The sequence below is a fragment of the Dama dama genome, chromosome 24 (assembly GCF_033118175.1).
Source record: "Dama dama isolate Ldn47 chromosome 24, ASM3311817v1, whole genome shotgun sequence".
Lineage (NCBI taxonomy): Eukaryota > Metazoa > Chordata > Mammalia > Artiodactyla > Cervidae > Dama > Dama dama.
The window spans coordinates 11,193,694-11,216,838 of record NC_083704.1 but is presented as its reverse complement, the minus strand read 5'-3'; the positions used below and the strand labels follow the sequence as shown (position 1 = coordinate 11,216,838).

Below are 23,145 nucleotides of genomic sequence, written 5' to 3'. Positions count from 1 at the left end.
CTTTGGGTTTGCCACGTGAGTAGACAGTGTAGAAAGGTCATAGGCAAAGGGTGAAAGTGCTAGCACTTGGAAATCTTGGAGGTTTTCCCTGGATGAGACACACCCGAAGAACCATATTACCAGACTTTGTTAACTGTGATTATGTTTTCTGATTGAGGACCTTTTGTTTTCCTAGATTCCTATCCCATAGTGGGTAGAAGTCACCTTATACCAGCTCATGATTGTGTTAAGTATTCAAAAATATTGTAAGCCAATTTGTAAACTATTGGTCTTTTGAAATTAGCTTGATGGAAGTCTTCATACTCTAGAAACAGGCACATGCTTTGAAGCAGGATCTTTTTTTCCCTTAGATATAATTTAAAGTTTTCCTACTGACTCAGAGGGGCTTCCTTGATAGCTCAGTTGGTAAAGAATCACCTGCAATGCAGGAGACCTGGGTTCGATCCCTGGGTTGGGAAGATCCACTGGAGAAGGGAAAGGCTACCCAGTTCAGTATTCTGGCCTGGAGAATTCCATGGACTGCATTGTCAAAAAGAGTCAGACATGACTGAGCGACTAACACTTTCTCTTTAGTGACTCAGATTGCCTGCAGTGCAGAAAGATCTGAGTTTAATCCCTGGCTTGGAAAGATCCCCTGAAGAAGGGAATGGCAACCCACTCCAGTATTCTTGCCTGGAGAATCCCATGGACAGAGGAGCCTGGTGGGCTACAGTCCAGGGGGTCACAGAGTCAGACACAACTGAGCAACTAACACAACAACAATTTTAGCAGCACTCCATTGTCCCCCAACCTTTTCTCCCAGGAGATGCAGAATAGGAATTAAAGAGAGCTGAGGTCAAACCTGAGTCTGACTTCTTTTAGCTGTGAAGCCGTGTCCTAACTTCTCTGAGCCTCAATGTCTTTTTCTGTAAAATGGGCATGTCTATAACTTACACAGCTGTGATGACGATTAAATGCAGTAACATGTTGTCTGTAAGATACACTATGGAACAAGGACTTCACTATTGAAATTAAGCCTTACGCCAATGTGGGAGGAGCTATGAAAGGAAAATTCCACAAGGAGGAGCTGGGAGTCAGAGAGAATCACTAACCGGCTTCCCGAAGCACCGTCACGAATGGATAGGTTAGATTTCGCGGGACCCGTGAATGCAGGCATACAAAGTTGGCAGGGTGTGACTCCTGTGGATGAAGCTGAAGCAGTAGCTGTTTATCTGTGTAACTGCCATTTCAGGGGGTCCAGAGCTGAGCATCTAGTGAGAGGAGAGGAGAGTGAGACCATGCCACAGTGTGCTGGCAAATCTGCAACCACCCTTCACAGATACTAGAGAGGCTGCACTGCTTGTTCACGTCTGCCCGAGTACAGAGCCAAGAGCCACAAGGGATACTGGGTTAGGAAACCGCCCCAGAGGCGGAATCAGTCCCCGTTCAATATATGCACTGTACAGCTTGCCAGAGTTCGGAATTGCTTTGGGCCAGCGCCTGGCCCTGGGCCTTGCTTTCTTTCCTGGGTGTGTCTGTGGTATTATCCCGTCCTTCTCACTATCTTGTATTATGTGTAATGTCTGATAACTTGTGTTTTAGTTTATGGGTCCCTGGACCAAGAGCTGCCTTGTCTGTCTGTAGACTTGGTACAAAATCCTGAGATTCCAGACCGAAGACTGTTTCTATGAGATGAGATTTATGTTGGTCCTGGGATGGGAAGAGCATATTTTGTGGACGGGAGGAATAGGAATAATTTGTGGCCAGAGGGTAGCCTCTGCTGGGTTCAGATTCCTCCCTTCCTAGAATGCCTCCCACTTGCAATGTGATGTTGCCTTCTGTCATCAAGACGTGAGCTTTTCTCCTACATCTTTGAGTATGATTTTCCTTGTGACTTGCTTTGACCAACAGAGTATGGTAAAAGTAAAAACAAAAGGTCGTGTGACGTCCACCCTGAGATCTCAAGAAGCTTTGCAGCTTTTGCTTCATTGTCTTTGAACGTGCCTCCCCTTCTGAAGAAGACCTGTCACGTCTCTGGGATAATGACAGTGCACAAGGAGAGCAAGCCCCAGCTTTCTTAGTCTTCCCAGCTCTGAGCTTGGCTCTAAGCCCACATACAGGCCACTGTGGGTGTGTGAGTTAGCCCAGGGAAGACCGGAAAAGCACCCAGCCAAGCCACAGGATTGTAGGAACCAGCACATCCTTGTGTTTTTTTAAAGTTTATTTACTTGGCTGTGTTGGGTCTCAGTGATGCATGCAGGGTCCTTGTTACATCATGTGGGCCACTTCGCGGTGCCACACTGGCTCTCTAGTTATGGCTGAGCGTTTAGTTGCCCCGTGGCTGTAGGACCTTCGTTCCCTGCCCAGGGATTGAACCTTCATCCCCTGCATTGCAAGGTGGATTCTTAACCAGCAGACCACCAGGGAAGTCCCCACCCTTGTCCTAACCCACAAAGTTTTAGGTCATTTGTTACACAACTATAGATAACTTGCACACCCATCTAGTCAACTATTCTGTGCCTAACTTAGCCAGAGTGGGTTTTAGTTGTTTGTGTCTTCACGGGGTTGTTGTGTGGGATAAACGTGCTACTTTTTGTAAAGGACTTACCAAAATCTGGCCCACAGAAGGGCTAAATGAATGATCGCTATTATATGTGAAATAGGCTCTGATTGCCTTTGAGAGGTGTAGTATAGACAGCCCTCAGGACATCCGACAGAGTCACAGTGAGTGTCAGTCTGTGTGCCACTGAATCACAGTTCTCTCAAATTCAAAATGAGGACATTTCCTAAATTATCTGTGAGTGCTTTTCAAGCTCTGAGATCCCATGATCCCGCACAAAATTGGCCCAAAACTCAGCTTGGCACATCCTCTAGATGGCTCTAAACTCACGCCTCATTGGGTCTCAGCTGTGGACTAGCCCATGCCCATGCCTTTATGGTCTTTTATGCAGCGTTCTCTGAGTGCTTCACTTATCAGCATAGGAGCAGCAGTGAGATGTGTGCACCCCCAGAGCTGCTGCCTTTGCCACTTCTGGGGCACCATCTTTACTGTAGTTTATGGAACTGTTGCCTCCCAGGTAGCTTAAGCTTTTTGAAATATTTGCTCTAATATTATATGGAGGGGAGGCTGATTCTGTGTAGCATAAAGGATGAGGAGGAAGATGCTAGTGATTGCCTTACCCTCTTCTCTGCTTTACTGAGCAATTCATCTCTGAACCCACATTTGCATCCCCCATTTAGCAATGCATTTGCCCTGCAAATAAGAGCCCTCCCTTCCTAGAAGGCAGTTTAGACAATGTATTTCTTAAAGACGCTTCTTGGAGAGGCCTTCTTGCCATTCCGGGAAGCTTCTCACCGTATCCTTTCCAGTTCCATGTAATAAACTTCACGAAGAGATTTTGGTCAGTGAAGATCTCTGCACTTGAAGGTGGCCACAAGCGAATTAGCATGCATGTTGAGATACTGAGCTGAGAGTAGTTACCCACTTCTGAGCTAGAAGATGACCTTCCGAAGGCCTAGGCAAGGAGGCAGAACCCTGGCACAGATGAGCACCACGTCAGAGTTAATCAACGGATCATGCCAATGAGGCACCCATTTCTAGCATTTATTTAAATTTTCATTTAAATTGCTGGTTAAATGGAATCATTTAAAATCCTGCAGTCAACACTTGAGTAAATTGCTTTTAAAACTACATATTACATTGCAGCACATTACAGTTTATACACAGTTCCAAAATAATTGCTTGTTGCTCTCAGAGTACAAAATATGTATCCAAATAGTTTAAAGTGGTTACATGAGAAATAATGTCTTCTTATTTATCTTTTTTTGGGGAAAAAGAATACAGTCCTTATGAATGTGAGATCTGAACTCAGGTTACCTGGCATTGAATTTCTGTCTCTGACACTTAAGTTCCCTTTGTCTCTCTGGCTTCAATCCTGTCTGTAAAATTGAGTTAATAAATATAATTGTTATGAGAATTAGATGAAGTGACATATATAAGATACCTAGCTTAGTACCTGATCCCTTGCAAGTACTGAATGTTAACTACTGTTACTGTTTTCTAAATGCTAGTTTTGTTCCTTTTCTGCATACTGCTACTGGAAAAGCTGCTAGAAGAGATAAAGTCACACAGGTGGCTGGCATGGGATTTATTTTTGGCCATGGTCTTCTACATGCTTTTTACTAAGACAGTGATCTACCCACTGGCCACAAACATCCTGACTTGTACGTGAGTGGAACATTTCATAAGGTAGAAGAAATATAATATTTATTTTCTGATGGTAGTAGCTGGGTGACCTCTAAGTTTTGAAGAACACTAAAAATAGATAAGAAGCTCTGAAGGTCCAAAGAATATACTTACTAAACTATGTCTAGTGGGCTTTAACGTTCCTTGATTATAAATGTCTACAGAAGCCAAGTTATTCTGAGTATTAGTTACGGTTCTCTGGTTTTGCAGAACACGGAATGACTTGCTCACTAGAAGGGGGGGGTTTACTCGAAGGATTTGGGGGAACTCACAGAATTGGTGAGAAAGCTAAATAATGAGACCTTGGAAGAAACAGGAGCCAAGGCAACTCTGAAGACCTGGAATACTGGGTACTTGAAATACCCACGAAAGGGGTAAATCTAACTGACGGTGCTGCCAAGACCGCATCCTGCAGGGAAGAGCGATTCCAGCTGGGATGCTGGCCAGGCCAAAAATTGCCCAAGCTAACAAGCAAACTCAAAAGGAAAGTTCTCCCTACTCAGCCTTAACTCTCAGAACAGGAGGGTCACTGATAAGGCTACAAGTCAAATCTAATGTTTCAGAGATATTATAGGCAAGAAATTAGGTGAAGAGTCAGGGCAGGTACAGAGCCAAGAAGACGGCAGAGGGGAAAGGCCAGCAGGAATGGTGACTGTTGAGGGGAGGAGGCCAATGAAGAAGAGGACAGTCACGGTGAGAGCGGCTCCTGGGGAACACGTTACTGTTGAGCCAGACCAAAGCACATCATCTGTAGCCAAGTTCTGTAGCCTGGGGCTGAAATTTACTGCATGCACATGCCGATCTAGAGTTCTCATAGAGCCTGGCTTCATCCAAGTCCTTGCAAACTGAAGTTGTATCCATCAGAGAAATTCATAAGGTAGAGAGGGGAATGGTGGGTGAGGTGGTCTTGAGAGCTGCCCGTCAGCCTGACAAGACGACACTCTCCATACCAGCATGTAGATCTTGTCAAGTAACCTTTACTCAAGTCACAGGAGTAGACGTCTCGGGAAATCCTACTCTCCTGAAAAATATCAGAAGGTCACCCAGTTTCTGGCCTGGTGCCCTGTGAAAGGTAAACATTTTGAAGTTAAAAATAAATAAATAGAGTTTATGGTGAACTGTGCATGTATCGGCCATTGGTAGGGCAGTGACAGCGATATTGGAGAGGCAGTTTCAGAGACTCCCTTCTAAGAAGCTTGCCGTCTCAGAAGATGGATGGTGTTAATGGACCTAGCTGTTATGTTAAAGGTCATGGCTTGGTGTTTCCACAGACTCTGAGTCATTTAACTGGAAGCCCAGGTGCTAACACAAGAGGATCTCACAAAATACAGCTTGGGGTGATGGGAGCATGTCACCACCCAGAAATGTTCTGTGTTCCTACATGCTTTGCAAGAGAGGAGCTGATGTATGGATGCACAGCATGACTTTTACCTATCTTATTCTGTCACCTTTTACCCAAAGATCATTTCAGAACATAGACTTCCTGGAGTGCAAAAAAGCTATACTATCCAAGTACAGTTGTAAGGCTTCTTAGAAAAACTTGGGGTTCCTGGCTTCAACTTTGCAGTAACGGTATTATAGGGGAGAGATCAGATTAAGTATAAGCCTCATCCGGTCTTCCCTTGTGGCTCAGATGGTAAAGAATCAGCCCGCAGTGTGGGAGACCTGGATTCGATCCCTGGGTTGGAAAGATCCCCTGGAGAAGGGAATAGCTACCCACCCCAGTGTTCTTATCTGGAGAATTCCATGGACAGAGGAGCCTGGCGGGCTACAGTCCATGGGGTCGCAAAGAATCGGACATGACTGAACAACTAATTCTTCACTTTCCCATCCTGTCTGTTATGTAATTCATATTCTCCCTCTCCCTGGCCTGGATTATTGCCATCATATTTCCCCAACTTGAGCTCTTGATTTGCCGTCTGAACCCATCACTGGTACCCACTTCATCTTTCTCAGGCGCTTTTCTTATTTCATCAGAAATTCTCAAGGGCTCCCATTGCCATCAGGTGACATCTGCAGTCCTCAGTCCTCAGTGGCATTCTTGCCACCTCTGAGCAGTCAGTCACTTCTGCCTTTTACAGACCCTGCCCCTTGGATGAAGAGAAGTTCTTGAGGTTTCCTGGACACACACACACACACACACACACTCCTTTTTCTGCCTAGTTCAGGTTGTTTTTTGGGCCTGAATGTCTTTTCCATGACCTTTGTTTCCACCCCATCATAACCAGTTTCTACTCATCAGTCAGAAGTCTTGCTATGCCATTCCTACTTTACCACACGTTGACCCAGCTGGCCCTTTTCTGGTGGTCCCCACATCTGCCTAGGGCCCTACCATTTCCCTGGTGGCCCAGGTCCCCAACTCAAGAGTCTTCGAGATTCTTCTGTTGTCTTCACCCCCTGAATCCACATCATCAGCCAGTCCTCTTGGCTTTACTGCCGAAGCCTCCCAGATTGCAGCGCTTCGCTGCATCTTCTTTTCTACGTCTCCCCCCAGGTCCGAGCACCAGCCTTTACTGCCTGGACTTCACAGTGGCCCCCTGAGCAGCCTCCCTATTTCCATGTCTACCCTGAGACAGGCCCCGCTCTGCAGGGTGCCAGGGACGTCTGTCAGAGATATAAACCAGACCATGCTACTCTTCAGTTTAAAACCCTCAAGTGGTTTTCTGCTGCCCTTAGAATAAAACACCTTGCCTAATCTGCTCCCGAACCCGTCTTTCCAAAGCTCGCCCTATTCTCCCTTCCCCTCGTCCTCACTTGGTCTACACCGATCTCTTTCTTTTCCTTTGAGATAACAATTTATAGAATATTTACATCTTTTGCTTTTTTCTAAACTACTCTCTTTTCATGTCTTCTTACATCTGGAACTTTCTCCTCATTTGCATCTTAATTCAGATGTTTCTTCATAGGAAATACTTTCCCCTGATCAGATCTGAAATTCCTCCTTGTCTTTGTTCTATCAAGCCATTCAGGTAACTTCCTTTAAAGCATTTGTTAGGGTCTGCAGTTATTTAAATTGTTTGTTTGTTTGTTTTATTAACTCTCTCTCCCATCCACCCCAAGTAAATTTGTGTCTTCTTGTGCATTGCTCAGCTTCCAGTGCCTCACACATTGTTCTGAACATAACAGGACCTAAATTAATATTTGCTGAATTCTTGAATGAAGGACCATTCTAAATACCATCTAACCTAAAAGGACTTTCTGCTTCTCATAGTCAGAAGCCCTTCTCTGGAATTTCAGTGTGTGCTTTATCCGACCTCAAGTATCATACTTGACACCTCTTCTGGATGGGATCCTAGGTACTCACAAATGTGTCTAAGCTTCCTTACCGGACTGTGTGGTTACTGTCTGTATGTCTGACTCCTCTCTGAGTCTCACACAGTGCCTACCCCAGTGTCTTGCAATATCTAGTATTCAATAAATATTTGGGGAAGTATAAATGAAAGAAGTATTAATTTACTGTGAATTTCAACTAAAGTGAGTTTAACCCCCAAAATAAGGCCAAAGGAGTGATTTGCATTGTCTTATTGTCCTTTTTTTTGCCTTTGGCTGCCATCTCTAGGGCTTCCCAGGTGGCTCAGTGGTTAAGAATCTGCCTGCCCATGCAGGAGACACAAATTCGATCCCTGGGTCAGGAAGATCCCCTAGGGAAGAAAATGGCAACCTACTCCAATGTTCTTGCCTGGAAAAATCCCATGGACAGAGGAGTCTGGCAGGCTATAGTCCATTGGGCTGCAAAAGAGTCAGACAGACGATGCAACTAAACCACAAACAACAAAGCCCATCTCTAACTGACTAAAGTTGTGAGTATAGTTTTACCACTTGATCCTGTGACTTCATATTTTAGGGCTGTGCTGTGGACATCATTTGGTGTCTAAGTCAGGTCTCTGATTAAACCAATTACAGAGCTAGATTCAGACACTTAGCTCTCCTGAACTTGTTGCTACTATCCACAGCTTTGGAGCTTCTGTGGCCACTGCCTTGTATTATTGTTATTTCTTAATATTTATTTATTTCCTATAGTTGTCTTTCTTGTAGGCTGCCCATAGCTACCCTCTCATTGGCATGCTGTATCTAAGACAGCACAAATGGCTTAAAATGGATATGCAACTCTAAAGGGATGCAAAGAGTGGGTAAATCTGACAGTGCCAGGTACATCAACTAAGTTAGGGGTCCACTTTTTCAAGCTTAGAAGAAACACCTGACTTAGAAGACTCCAATACAGAGCACTGTCTCTTCAACTTCTTTACAACTGTCTTTTTCTCCTTTCCCCCTGGATATTGTCTTTCAAGACTCTAACAACTTGAGAGCAGAGACTGCATTTTTTGCTTTCTGTATTCCCAGGCACCAGGCTGGGTGCTCATACCCGGGAGGCCCTTATTAATTTATTAATTAATATGACCCTCTTTCCCCCATTTTCTTCTCATGCCTGTCTTGGGCTGGCCCACTAGGCTCTCTAGGTCCTGACCCTCTCGCTAGGGCCCCAGTGTCTCTGGCACAGCTTTTCTGAAGTGTTCCTTGGTCTCCCCACCAGATGCCTGGATTCACTTTTGACTCATTGTTCCTCTTTCTACTCCTTGGAAGCAAGCACTTATTTTCCTAGAGCTAATTTTCTCTTAACAATGAAAGAGTCTCGTATGGCAAGCTTGGTTCTTACTGGTTGATTTTCTGACAAAGATCTGACCTTTACCCGAACCAGGATGCAATGTTGGTACCAGAAAAGAGTTCATTAGCTCGGCCTTAGTAATGGTCCCTACTCACTGTGTCCTATGCTCTGTTCCTGCCACTCGGCTCTACAGCTTGCAAGGCTGTCTTCCACCCTTCCAACGACCCAGTGTTTTCTCCATTGGCCAGATTCAAAGGCTGGGTCACATAGATGTTAAGTAGCATGGGTAACACCACAGCGGCACAATTAGAGTTGGGGCCAGCATCTCCCTGGTTTCAAAGCTTAAGCCTGGGGATCAACTCAGACACTAATGGAATTATGCTGACCGGAGAATGGGAAATGCCAATTCACTGTATTTGGAGCTGGTGAGACCACAGCTGGGCTATGCCTCCTTTTATTAGAAATAAACTCATTCAGATGAGCAACCATGGATTGTCAGATCCGTGGAAGAAGCTGGAGTAGTTTTAATTGGCAAAATAAGAGATTTGGATGAGAATCGATCAAAGTTTTCTCATGTTTGGTATATGTGCTGCCAAAGCTAGCACAAGGTCTTCATGTTTGGACTAGAGCCCCATGGGAGAGAAATTAGAGTTGCTTTGTCTACTCCTCTCCTGTAGAAGCCTGGAGAGATGACACAGGGCAGATTCAGAGTCCCCGTAGGGGAAGCTTTGTGACCCCTGCTGCTGTTTGTCATGGAGTTGCTACTTTAAGAAATGAAGAGGTTTTAAAATTATTATTATTATTAATTACTGCAGAATTTTAGAGAGAAGACAAGTCTTCGAATTCAGAAGTCTTCTCTGACCCCTCAGCTTCTCCTGTAACCCTACGCCGTAACCCTAAATGTCTACATTGTTTGCATTCAACATGTTATTGATGTCCTTCTCAGGATATGTGACACTCATTATCAATATTGGATTATTCAAACTCTGAGACTCTCAGTTACAGAGGACAGAAAGTGAGTCTAATTCATCTTGCTGTCATTATTAACTCCTTAACACTGCCTTACAAACTGTAGATGTCCATAGCACAGTATCTTGCTGCTCCTTCATAAAGCTTCAGTGTATTATTCACCCCAGTTTCACTGCTTAACCAGCTCTGTGACCCTGGGCAAGCCAATTAAACTCTCTGTGTCTCAACCTCCTCAACTATAGAACTGAATAACCAGCTGGAAATTTTGTGACAATTAAATTTTTTAACTCTGTAAAATTTTGAGAGCAGAGTCTACCCCACATGTCTTGTACTGTTGTAAATTTTCAGCACCTAACTCTCCAAAGAGACTTTGAGATCCTTAAGGAGATGATCCAGTTCCTGTCTTTAGCCTCTAGCCTGCTGTGTGGCACTTGGGAGGTGAGTAATCCATGCTTGTTGAAATGAATACATAATCATTAAATGATAGGAGAGAAGCCAGGCAGCCAAAGATGTTAGATTCTGGAAGCATCTGAGAGGTCAACAAGAACTGTGGTCCCTAAACCCACCTGCATGTTAGTATAAGTGTAAGTAAGTGTTAGTGTAAGTGAGAGCGCAGCCGGCCCAGCGCTTTTCCTGCATTGTCTCCTATTTTATTGATGAGGGAAGGTGAAGCACAGAGATAAAGTGTTATTCCAGGACCAGAGAACCTGAGAGACTCAAACTCAGCTCTCCTGTTTTCTCAGCCATGGGGCTGGGGAAGGGGTTTGGGGGCTATGTGAAAGGGTTAGATAAGATGACCTCTAAGATAATGATGCAGCCAGCCAACAGTGCAGAGAGTTGTTGAGTGCTTGCGAACACCAAAAACCGAACTGTTTCCTGGGACGTCCAGAAAATTGAAACATGGATCCCTTCTGTCGTTGTTTCCACTCTGGTACAAGAAATAAAGTCAGTTCAGTTCAGTCGCTCAGTCGTGTCCGACTCTTTGCGACCCCATGAATCACAGCACTCCAGGCCTCCCTGTCCATCACCAGCTCCCGGACTTTACTCAAACTCATGCCCATTGAGTCAGTGATGCCATCCAGCCATCTTATCCTCTGTCGTCCCCTTCTTCTCCTGCCCCCAATCCCTCCCAGCATCAGAGTCTTTTCCAGTGAATCAACTCTTCACATGAGGTGGCCAAAGGATTGGAGTTTCAGCTTCAGCATCAGTCCTTCCAATGAACACCCAGGAATGATCTCCTTTAGAATGGACTGGTTGGATCTCCTTGCAGTCCAAGGGACTCTCAAGAGTCTTCTCCAACACCACAGTTCAAAAGCATCAATTTTTCGGTGCTCAGCTTTCTTCACAGTCCAACTCTCACATCCATACATGACCACTGGAAAAACCATAGCCTTGACCAGACGGACCTTTGTTGGCAAAGTAATGTCTCTGCTTTTATATATGCTATCTAGGTTGGTCATAACTTTCCTTCCAAGGAGTAAGCGTCTTTTAATTTCATGGCTGCAATCACCATCTGCAGTGATTTTGGAGCCCCCAAAAATAAAGTCTGACACTGTTTCCACTGTCTCCCCATCTATTTCCCATGAGGTGGTGGGACCAGATGCCATGATCTTAGTTTTCTGAATGTTGAGCTTGTAAGCCAACTTTTACAAGAAATAAAACCTCTACACAAATAGCCACTTTCCTGCAAAGTGGAAAGTGACAAGGCAGGAAGTCTGGACAGCTGCCCACTCAGGGCGGACAGAGGTGCTTGACCACTGTTGGAAGTTCAGCTCTCTTCACGGGGCAACCCCCTCCCACTGAGGCTCCTTCCTCCGACTGTTCCAGAAGATAACTCACCAGCTGCTTTAGAGTTCGCTACCCTGTCGTCTGATCACTCTGAGATCTCCCTTTCCCCTGTCATAGCTTACTGTCACATGTAATTACTCCTATTTATTTATGTATTTAGTAACTAGTCTTGATTTCCTGCTGCTGTTACCTAACACTTCCTGAGTTAGCTAATATTCCTCATATTTACTGATAGCCCACTATTTGCCAGGCATTGCTTTAGGTCTTCATCTGTATTAATTCATTTAATCCTATTAAAACTCTGAAATAGTATTTGAAGCTGAATTTATCATTTGGGCTTCCCTGGTGGCTCAGACGGTAAAGAATCTGCAGGAGACCCAAGTTTGACCCCTGGGTTAGGAAGATCCCCTGGAGAAGGGAATGGCAACCCACTCTAGTATTCTTGCCAGGAGAACTCCGTGAGTCCTCCACCAGAGGAGCCTGGTGGGCTACAGTCCATGGGGTTGTAAAGAGTTGGACATGACTGAGTGACTAACACTTTCACTTTATGATTTGTTCAGCAAGGAAGAACAGTGGGTCTTTTCAAACAAAACAGAAGTTGAACTAATTATATAGATAGGGGTTTGGAAAGTATGGAGTGGAGGAATTGGTGGAAATAAAGAAGTCAGAATGTTTTGGGATTGACTGGTTTCCACGTTTGGCAGTGTGGTTCCTGGAGTGAGATATTTCATGGACTGACCTTCAGACATCATAAGACTACAAAACAGAGAAGGAGGGAGAAGAGAAAGAAAGTGGCCTTGGTGAAAAGAACACACGACGAGGACAGTGGGAGCCTCTCACCCGTGGTTTCCCTTGGCGACCCAGACTGCAAACTCGGCTTTGCCTCATCGACCCTGTTTCCCAGGTCCTTCTTTCAGCCCCTGCTGGTCCTTTCTAGTCCGTGAATTGAGTTCTGTGTCTGCCCTATTCCTACCAAAGGCATTTCCTGCTTGGTTAGGGCTGGCAACCTGTGATAGTGTCTCAGAGGAGGGGACATGGTCGCGGCTGGTTGAAGGAACCAGGGTCCCAGACTTCTTTTATCTAGTAACCAAGAAATGTTTATGGAGCTCTTCCAAACTGACAGGCACTTTCGGCTGCCCTGAAACAGACATCCGCTGATAGGAACTGGATCATTCCTGCAGAGCGTAATCTCTGTTGCAAAGACAGTATTTAAACAAGTAAATAAGTAAATATTGTACATATCATATGTCACAGGGTGGTTACCGCTCTGGAGTCAAATAAAGCCGAGAAAAATGTGGGCGAGAGGAGTGGGTGCAGTGTGAAAGGGGGTCACTGGGGACGCCTCGCTGAGAAACGGGTGCTTAAGGAGAGAGTCGCGGACGAGTGAAGAGGCCACAGTGAGTGGGACGTGGTGAGGCTGGAGGGCAGCAATTAGAGAAGTGGTTTGATGCCCAAGAGATAATGGGGGAAGGAGCTCATTTAAAGCCTTAGACGTCATTATCAGGACTTTGCCTTTTAATTTGACAAGGGGTCACTGAATGGTTGGAACAGAAGAGTCGTGATGTGATCTGACTTAGCTTTTTGAAGAAACGTGGGAGCTGCCTTGCTGAGAATTGCCTTCACAGTACATGGGGCAGGGTGGCAGCTGGAGGGCTCATTGGGAAGTGAACCCAGGCGTTTGATGGTGATAAGAGAGGGGGTGCTGAAGAGCAGACAGATTCTGAGTGTGTTCTTCCTGGAACATTCTTTTAGAAGGCTCGAGTACTTACTGCTGTCAGCTCTAGCAGACAGAGTCCTGATGAGCCTCCCCAGAAGAGCGCAGCTTGACTGTCCAGCCTCCAGAGGGTCTTCTCCAGTCTGGGCCAATGTGACGGTGTGGCGGCGGGAGGAGGAGAGGCACATGATCACATCTTGTTGTAGAATTAAAACATCAACAGAAGATGCATAACCTATACCCAAACCTTCATCGTCTTTAAGTAGGGTTTTCTCCTATAGAATTGTTCAAAATCTATATAGAAATTATAGATTTCTGTAATTGATGGCTCTGGAGCAAAAGACAATTTTAATTTCAATTTCTCTGCTAATTTGGTTGCAAGTGGGTGTTTGACATTGTGTGATTGTGTGAGAGAAACAGAGAGAGAGAGAGGAGAGAGACTCTTAGAGGCCTACAGAGTGGCTGCTATTCCCTGGGCAATAGAAAGCTGAAATCCCACTAATGAGGTTAGAAAAAAATCAAACCTTTTCTGTGTGCTTAATAATAGCACTGCCTACTGACATAACCAGGGTTCCCTGAATAATTGCCCTCTTTTCCAATTTATTTTTAGGACCTAAAATTTGGGGGGAGGAAAGTGCCTTGAGTGGTAAGCACTTCCGCCCAACAGCTCATTTCCAGGGCTTCACCATTTGGCCCTAAACCATGTTAAATGCATCTTTCCAAGGGGAAGACAAGTTAAAGCTAAGGATGAAGCTGAGATCCATCGTGAGAACTCTGAATGGTTTACCCCTCAGTCTGAGGATAAAAGATCAATCGTTTGCTACAGATTCTGTCATTCTGGAATTGGAGAATCTTCCCGCGACGTTTTTATCTGCCTGTGGACACCATTTCAGTTTGCCGGTCATAGAATTAAAGGCTGTAATAAATGTAAACACTGTTAGAACCCTCAGTAGGTATAAAAATATTTGAAATACATACAGACCCATCAGTGTGTTTAAGGGAGGTACTGTGCTTGGCAAGGCACTGAAAAATATTTAAAAATTGTTTGTGTAACTTTTCACAAGTTATTGAATATCTATAACAAGGAGGAAAGAGATACTGATTAGAAAGAGAGCATATGATCGAATTAGAGCTTGAGGCAGATATTGGTTGAATATCTGGATTAAGTTGCCAGAATTAATTTGGAGGAGAGCTATTTTGGGTAGGCAGTAACCTTTATTCTCAGATATAGATTTCCACATTGACTTTTAACCTTTAGTCCCGGACCCGCAGCTGTCCAGTCCTGAAAGTGTTCTGTTCCATCCTCTTGCCTAAATTGCAAGTTTGAGAAGTTGCAAAGTGTCAGACACGGTTTACAGGAACCTTCACGCTGCTCTGTTTTCCTCCTCCTCCCAATAGGAAATGGCCAAGTATATTTAACGAGGGGCTTTCAGAGATACAGCAAGGGGGGCATTTAATCACAGGCTTAAAATGTAAAATGAGAAGAAGAGACATGTTGACATTTCTTCTTCTTCTCTGGGAATGACTTATGAAAAGGAAACATATAGTCATCCTTAAATTACAAGAGAATGTGTATTCATGAGACAGACATGGGCTTGTGGTTGCAAAGATCATTTGTACATGTCTGAAAGATGTCTGTATGAGTGAATAAAATGGGTTGAATTTACATTGCTTGAACTCCTGCATGCTCCCTGATGCTAAACAAAAGATGCTGCAGAATGGAAAATGGAACTTTCTTTCTTTAACTCTGTCGTATCATTGGGTGCCATAAGAAACTGTTAAGTGCCTCAGATGTATCAAATGACGGATGCCCTTTGAAGGTGGGATCATGAACCATTTCCTCCATGCTTTGCTTTGTGCTGGAATAAGATTCTCTCTAAAACATGGTTTGATTGTGTGCTTCCAGGAGATATCGGTCCACAAGAGATGGTTCCGAGCAGGAAGAATGTGGTTCTCGTGGATGGAGTCATACTGAACGGCCCCACAACAGATGCAAAAGCAGGAGAAAAATTTGTGGAAGATGCCTGTAGACTAATAATGGAGGAGGTGGTTTTGAAGGCTACAGACATCAGTGAGAAGGTAAATGTAAAAGCCTGTGAGAGACCGCGAGAATGGGTCTGCTAGGTTTTATCCACCCCTGGATGGCTAGATGTAAGGGGGACAGGAATCATGCTTTCATTTCATGTGTACTTTTGTTTCAAGGGGATGCCCAAATACCAAAGTTGGTACCCACTCTCCCACCCTACCTCAGCTTCCAGACCCCCATCCAGTTTCTGCTTTCCTGGAAAGCAGCCAGCAAGCGTGGGGAGACTGGCCGAGACCCAGAGTGTAACCAGGTAAGGTTGTGAAGCACAGGAGGAGCCTTTCTGTTCCAGATGATGATACAAATTGTAAATCAAACAATGATTTGATTTCTATAGTCTCCAGCATATACCCTGCTTTCCATTGTCTGGTGCATATTCCTTATGTTACTAGTGAAATCAAGCAGATGGTAGAAAAAGTGTGAAAAGTTTTAAAATTTATCTGAGGGTCTTTACTAGCAGTTTGTCTGAGCTTAGACTGGAAATCTTGGTTGTTAAGTCTGACTTTTCTGACTGGTACCAGTGACCAGTTCTAACTTTCTAATTCAGACACAAAATGATATTGGAATCACCACTAATGACATCTGTTCTTAATAGTAATTATTTTGTGCCAGTTGATATTCTAAGAACTACTCCATATGTGTTTGTGTATTTAACCCATGTGTTTCTGTATTGAATCTGTAAAGATCCGTAAGATGCCAGTACTATTGATCAGCTCCATTTTAGAGATGAGGGGCAAAGTGGGCCTCAAGATGTCAAGGGTGTTGCCCCAAAGCATATGCCAGCAAGTCTCGGAGACGGCGCCAGAATCCAGGCTGGTTGCAGAATCTGTGCTTTTAATGGCTCCTGCTGTGTATCTCAGAGTCTCACAATTAATAGCTATCACATTGATCACCTTTCATATTTCAAATCACTGAAGGTATTTCCTAATTTTGTGCTTATAATTGCGTTTTCTCCCCTATCTTAGCTGTACCCGGGGAACGTTTTAGACCTGCTTTACTTTGGAGTACACTACTCCCCTGGAAATTTTTTATATTGGCCTTTATTCGGTCATTAAATATTAACTGAGTCTAGCTAAGGATAAAGCGTTATATTCAGCCCTGGGGGATATAAAGTAAAGTAAGATAAAGGCTCAGCTTTGAACAGAATTGGGATGGAAAACAGGGGGTCCCAAGAAGAAGGTGATACATGCCGTGTGGTTTGGGCAGACTTTGGGTAGATCTCACTGAGAAGTGGACGCCTTGGACTTTGATGCAGAATCTGAGGATGCAATAGGTGTTTGTTGTTGTTGCTTTTTATTTGGCTGCATCTGGTCTTATCTGCAGCATGAGGGATCTGGTTCCCTGACCAGGGACTGAGCTCAAGCTCCTATTTTGCGAGCACGGAGTCTTAGCCACTGGACCGCCCGGGGAAGTTCCTGGAGTGAGATTTTGATGGGTAAAGAGAAGTGGGCCCAGGTGTATTGCTGAAAGTGGAAGGTAAATGAGGGGGAGAGAGTTATAATAGGGCAAGATGTTTATTACACCAAGGGGGCCCTTCATGTGAAAAGAAGGGCTCATACAGGGCAGTGATGGAAGACAGGATGAGAAGGGTCGGCTTAAGATCCTAAGTTGTCGACTCAGCGGCCCCAAGCCCATTGCAATATGTTAGTCACGCAGTGGACAGGCCTCCACGTGAAGCTGGGTTGTTATGTTGGAGTTGGGAGAGGGAGGTGAGGTTTTTATGCTGCTGACTTAGCCGACTTGGTCAGAGATCCCACACGTCCCCTTTCAAAGGTGGCCTGAGGATAGGATGGGCCCCCATACTTAGTGATGGGCTTCCCACGTGGTGATGGTGGTAAAGAACCTGCCTGCCAATGCAGGAGATATAAGAGACTCGAGTTCAGTCCCTGAGTCAGGAAGATTCCCCGGAGGAGGGCACGGCTACCCTCTCCAGTAGTCTTGCCTGGAGAATCCCAAGGACAGAGGAGCCTGGTGGGCTACAGTCCACGGGGTTACAAAGAGTCAGACAAGGCTGAAGCGACTTAGCACACGCACAGCACAGCCATACTCCGTGACATGATTACCTCTGGCCCCCTCTTTTGTAGACACTCTTCCTCAGCCACTTCTTTTCAGTTGAACTGTAACTTACTTTCAGTCAAATTTACTGCCTTCGCTGTGCAGTTCTATGAGTTTTGGCAAATCGTGTGACCACCAACAGAATTAAAACACAGAACGGTTCCGTCACCCCACATCTCCCTGTGCCCCTCCGTTGTCAACTTCTCCCGTCACCCCTGGCCCCTGGCAATCTGATTTGTGTTTGTGGGGTTTTGCTGTCCTTGCAGTTTTTTCATCAATATTACATGAATTCATAGTCCTTCCTTTCCACCGTTACAGCCTGTTTGGTTGACTTCTGTGCATCATGGTTCTAAGCTCAGAGTTTAATTTCATAACTCTCGCATGATTTGGTGTTTCTCCCTGCTTTCCCCAGACTCCCCGATCCTGGTCTCCCCCCTCCGGAGAGTCCCGTGTCTCTCTCCTCCCCTCCACAGGGAAACTTTTTAAGGATCATCGACACGGCCCCCTCCCTCCACGTCCTCACCTCCCACGTCCTTGCTGCATGCAATCTGGCCTCCACGCCCACTGCCCTCGGTCAGACGCTCTTGCCAAGCACACCTCCCTGTTGATCCAGCCCAGGAGCTCTTCCCCGTCTCTGTCTGCTTTGGCGTCTCTGCAGGGCCTGACGGTGGTGCCCGTCCCCTCCCTCGAGCATTCCTCTCCCTTTGATGAGTAGCTCTGGACCCTTCCGGGTTGCTCCCTGCCTCACCTCCCAAGCGAGCTCCTCTCCCGTCACCCTTTGCTCACGCGCTGGCGCTGCCCAGGTGAGACCCGCACCTTCTGCCCTTACTGCAGGTTCCCTCTGAGCTGTGTCCCCTGGGTCGCATCATAATAGATGCCTGCAACTCTGTTTCTGATCTTTCGCAGGAGCTTCAGACCAGATGTTACACCCCCTTTGGATGTCCTGAAGGTGCCTTGGACTAATGCCCCAAACTCATCATCAGCCCCACCCAACCCCACCCACCATGAAACCACTGCCAGCTGGAAAGCTCAAGATGGCCTTTGGCTGGTCCTTGCCCTCATCCTTCCTGTGTTGCTGCTTTGCGGGTTCTATTGATGGCGCATGTTCAATATCTCCAGATATGCTTCATTCCTGAGGCAGCCAGCCTCATCCAGACCACTACCTTCTCTTGCCTGCTTTATTAGAGTAACCTCTTATTTCCGATTTTACTTGGAATCTTCATATAGCAACCAAAGCCATTGTCTAAAACACTAAGTTGATCACATGTAATTCCCTTGTCCAAAGCATATCAGTGTTTTTTTAGAGCCAAACTCTATAACATGTCACATGAAGCCCATCACCATCTGAGCCTTGTTTTATCTCTTCATTCATTCATTCAACATGTTGTTGATAACCTCTTGTGTGGCAGGCTCTGTTAATTCCTTGGGAGCGGTTAGAAAACTGACCGACACCTCTGCTCTCATGATGATTGTGTAGAATGTCACAAATGAATTACACAGCATATCGGAAGGTGACAGGGGATGTGGAGGAAGGAAGAGAATAAACAGTTGTCGGGGGAGCTTCTGGAGGTAGAGTAACACACAGCTTGTGATTTTAAATAAAGAGATTGCTGACTTGACAGAGGGGCGTCCGAGAAGAGTTTTGAATGAAGTGAGGAAGTTAGCTGTGAGGAGATTTGGGTGGTGGTTGCATTCTGGGCCGAGGGCAGAGACCCTACCATGGGAGTGCGTCTGGTATGTGTAAGGAGCAGAAAGGAGGCCAGGGTGTGGGGTGGGGGGCGCGTCAGTTGGGAGAAGTCAGTGCCACCAGGGAAACAATTGTACAGGGTCGGTGTAGGTCATTGTGAGAACTTGGGCTTTTACTCTGAAGGAGATGAGGAGCCATCAGAAGTATTTGAGCAGAGGGATGCCTGTGGCTGAGACAGAAGAGGAGCATTCTGGATGCTGACTTCTGGGTTGATTGCAGATTGTCTGGGGCCGGGGGCCAGGACAGAGACAAGTCAGGGAGCTATTCCAGGATCCCAGCTCCACTTTTCCCGACATCCCCCAAGCTCTGAGTTCAAGCCACATCCAACGGACTTCTCCCTTCAGATGGGCCATGGGTGCCCTTGTATCTCAGCCCCTGCTTGTCCTGTTCTTCCTCCTAGAAGGCCCCTTGCATGATCCCATCCTTTATAATCTTTGCTTGGTTCTTTAGTTGTTGTTCAGTCACCAAATCATGTACGACTCTTTGTGACCCCACGGGCTGCAGCACGCCAGGCCTCCCTGTCCCTCACTATCTTCTGGAGTCTGCCCAAGTTCATGTCCATTGAATCGGTAATGCCATCCAACCATCTCATCCTTTGTCGCCCTCTTCTCCTTCTGCCTTCAGTCTTTTGCAGTCTTATTTTGTCCCACTTGGATGTCAGTTCTTTCAGGACTTCTTCCAAGATTGAAGACAGAGCCCCTACTTTGTTCCAACAGCATCTGCTTTACCAGATGTCAGAGCTCTAGTCCCAGGGAACTGGGGTTGCCCATTTACATCTCTCTCTCTTCCACTTGTCTGGAAGCTTCACGAGGGTGGGGTCTGTGTTTCCTACACCCTCTTCACACCTGGCTCCAGTGGGTATTAACCGTGCTGTTGCCCAATCCCCAGGTCTGTGAGTGGCGGCCCCCTGAAGAGCTGAAGCGGCTTCTCGACCTGGAGCTGAGGGACACGGGAGAGCCGCACCACCGGCTGCTGGAGCGCTGCCGGGACGTCATACGCTACAGCGTCAAGACCAGTAAGAGCGTCCCCCTCCCTTCATCTGTGCTGCTGACAGTCCTTGCATTTTCTTCAGCGAGTGTTTATCCCACAGTCAGGGGCTTCCCCGGTGGCTCAGCAGTAAAGAATCCACCTGCAGTGCAGGAGACATAGGAGATGTGGGCTCGATCCCTGGGTGGGGAAGATCCCCTGGAGGAGGGCATGGCAGCCCACTCCAGTGTTCTTGCCTGGAGAGTCCCATGGACAGAGGAGCCTGGCCGGCTGCAGTCTGGGGTAGCAAAGAGTTGGACACGACAGAAGCGACTTAGCATGCACAGACCTCAGAGTAAAGCTGACTGTGAAATTCTTTATGGGATGAGAAACCTGGATGAAAAACAGTTGTTCTGAGGTTCTGACAGCAGTTCCTCTAATCCCTAGTACAGATTTGTTGTCAGGGCCAAAGATAGGTTGATATAGAAAAACTGATGGTGTTAAGCAGTCTTATATAAATACTTTCTGCTCCTCGGCAATCCCCATCCTCCATTTATAACCAACACCAGAAATTATGACTGCTGCTTATCATTTCTTATGCTGGTGCCAACTGACAAATGGCAGTTTGATTATAGAATTGGTAGAGATTTTAAATCTTGACCTCCAAGAATATCACCCCTCAACATGTTCCAGAGACTGTCTTCCTATAAACAGGGATAGATTTATTTGAAGAGTATTCTTAGGGTTGGCAAGAACCAAGTTATTTTATCCCATCTACCAGGATCAAGAGATAAAAACCTTTCAGAAAGTACAATAAAGCTTATCTTTTGTAAATGCAGCAACATGATATTTGTTTTCTACTTAAGTCCTACTCTGACTGACTGCTAATATACTATATACACCCAGTGAACAAGTTTCAAAAGTAGGAGAAAAACTTTCCAGAATATGCATTTCTCAGTGTGATGTAAAGGTAATCTAGTACTTAAGACCATACAGGCATTATGCTTTGTGAGTTCTGACACTGAACTAAATTTAGTGGAAAGAACATAATAAAATCCTGGCTAAAAATAATTGGTTTATATTCCCTTAGGAAAGTCTGGTGCATGTATCAAAAACCCAGTTAGCATTTCAAAAGCAGAGATACATATCTCATTATTATAGTGCATGTCAGAAGCACAGAATGACATTTAGTGCAGTAGATTTTTCAGTTTACTGGATATTTTCCATAATGTTACCATGGAAATCAATCATAAATTAACACGGAACTAAAAAAAAAACTTATTAAAATTACTTGTAGCAATGTCGGGTTTCCTTTGCCAGATTAGAGGAAGTTTGCCATGTTTTATACGAAAAGACATTTTCTTTTGAGCCTCTTGTTTTTCATTGAACTAGTTTAGAGAGAAAAAGAAGCCAAATGCTTTGAGTTTCTGTGAGAGGTCACTAACTAAACTGGTTCCCAAATACCCACATTTCTAAATAGGCCCCCTGCCTCTTTTTTCCTCATCATGCTGGGCGTCTTATGATTGAGAATGTCAAGCCAGCTGTTAGCCTGGAGTTTGGTGTGAATATTCACACTGTGTAAAGCCAAGAACCTTTGTGAGACCTTTTATAGGAGGGAAAAAATAGAAAGTTGGAACTAAAGTTTTTCAAGTCTTAAAGGCAAGTGCCTTTGAAGCCGGTTGAATCAGAAAGTTTATGTAAGCTGCGCGATGAGTCACATCTTACTCCATAGACAGGATGCCAGCTGCACCATAAAAAAATGGTCCAATCTGAAAAATTAAAAGGCCAATCACTGCCAAGAGCCTGAAGTGAACCCTGTCGGTGAGTGAAATGTGTTCAAATTAGGGAAATTGACATCGATAATTTCAGAAGGTAAAGGTAGCCACAGGCTTTTTGATATGTGGACAGATTGCTCAAATAATCCCTTTCTCAGGGTTCTGGTTTGGGTCTGGGTTGTATTTAAAAGGAAACAGGTAGGACCTCCCTGGTGATACAGCAGATAGGAATCTGCCTGCCAATGCAGGGGATACGAGTTCGACCTCTGGTTTGGGAAGATCCTACATGCTGTGAAGCAGCTAAGCCTGTACGTCACAACTGCAGAGCCCGTGCACCTCAGCCTGTGTTTCACAACAAGAGACGCCCCCACAGTGAGAAGCCCGTGCCCTGCAACTAGAGAGGACCCCCCACTTGCCGCAACTAGAGAAAGCCTACGTGCAGCCACAGACCCACTGCAGCCAAAAAATAAACAAATGAATAAAAATCATTAAAAGAAAATGACATAAGTAAACCAAAGGTCTCAAAAAAGTGCTCAAGGTTTGCTTAGAAACGTTGTTCAGTAGACAGGCTTATGAGATGGAGCTTCAACATTTGGTTCCCTTGTACATGACTAGATTTAAATTTTTTTTTTTTAAATTGAGGTATAATGTGCATTCAGTAAAGTGGACAAATCTCAGGTGGTCAACTCAGTGAATTTGTACATACCTGCATGTAAGTGACCATCACTTATATCAAGGTATAGACCATTCCTGGGACTCCAGAGGCTCCTCCAACCCAGTGCTAATCAGTATCTCCTGCCAGAGGCACCCAGAATTCTCCCCTCTGTCAGCATCAGTCAGCTTTGCCCCACATTGAACATCGTGTAGCTGGAATCATGCACCATATGCCCTTTGTATAGCTGCTTTCACTGTCTGAGGAGTCACTTATGTTACTGCTATATCGATGGTTTTCTTTCTTTTTTATTGTTGTGTGAATTAATATTCTGCTTCAATTTACAGACCATCCAAGATTTTTCAACCAGTTATATGCTGGACTTGATTATTACTCCTTGGTAGCCAGATTTATGACAGAAGCATTAAACCCAAGTGTGTAAGTACATTTTACTGGAATTTTACACTGAATATGGATTAGAGATTTTGTTAAGTAGATGAAGTTTTATTTCATGAACTTCTGTTTAATTGTTTCATTGGTGCAGTGTCATCATAAATAATGGAAGAGT

The 23,145-nt window shown here is 45.1% G+C and overlaps 1 protein-coding gene across 1 annotated transcript in view; it reads left to right on the top strand.

The window, feature by feature from the left end:
- Positions 1-23,145, top strand: part of GADL1 (glutamate decarboxylase like 1) — a 245,729-nt gene that overhangs the window by 89,090 nt on the left and 133,494 nt on the right. Inside the window, exons 2-4 of the mRNA XM_061129086.1 lie at positions 15,206-15,378; positions 20,073-20,199; positions 22,925-23,015. Of these exons, the coding sequence (XP_060985069.1) occupies positions 15,226-15,378; positions 20,073-20,199; positions 22,925-23,015 (371 nt within the window). The 5' untranslated portion in view covers positions 15,206-15,225. The remainder of the gene's footprint in view (positions 1-15,205; positions 15,379-20,072; positions 20,200-22,924; positions 23,016-23,145) is intronic.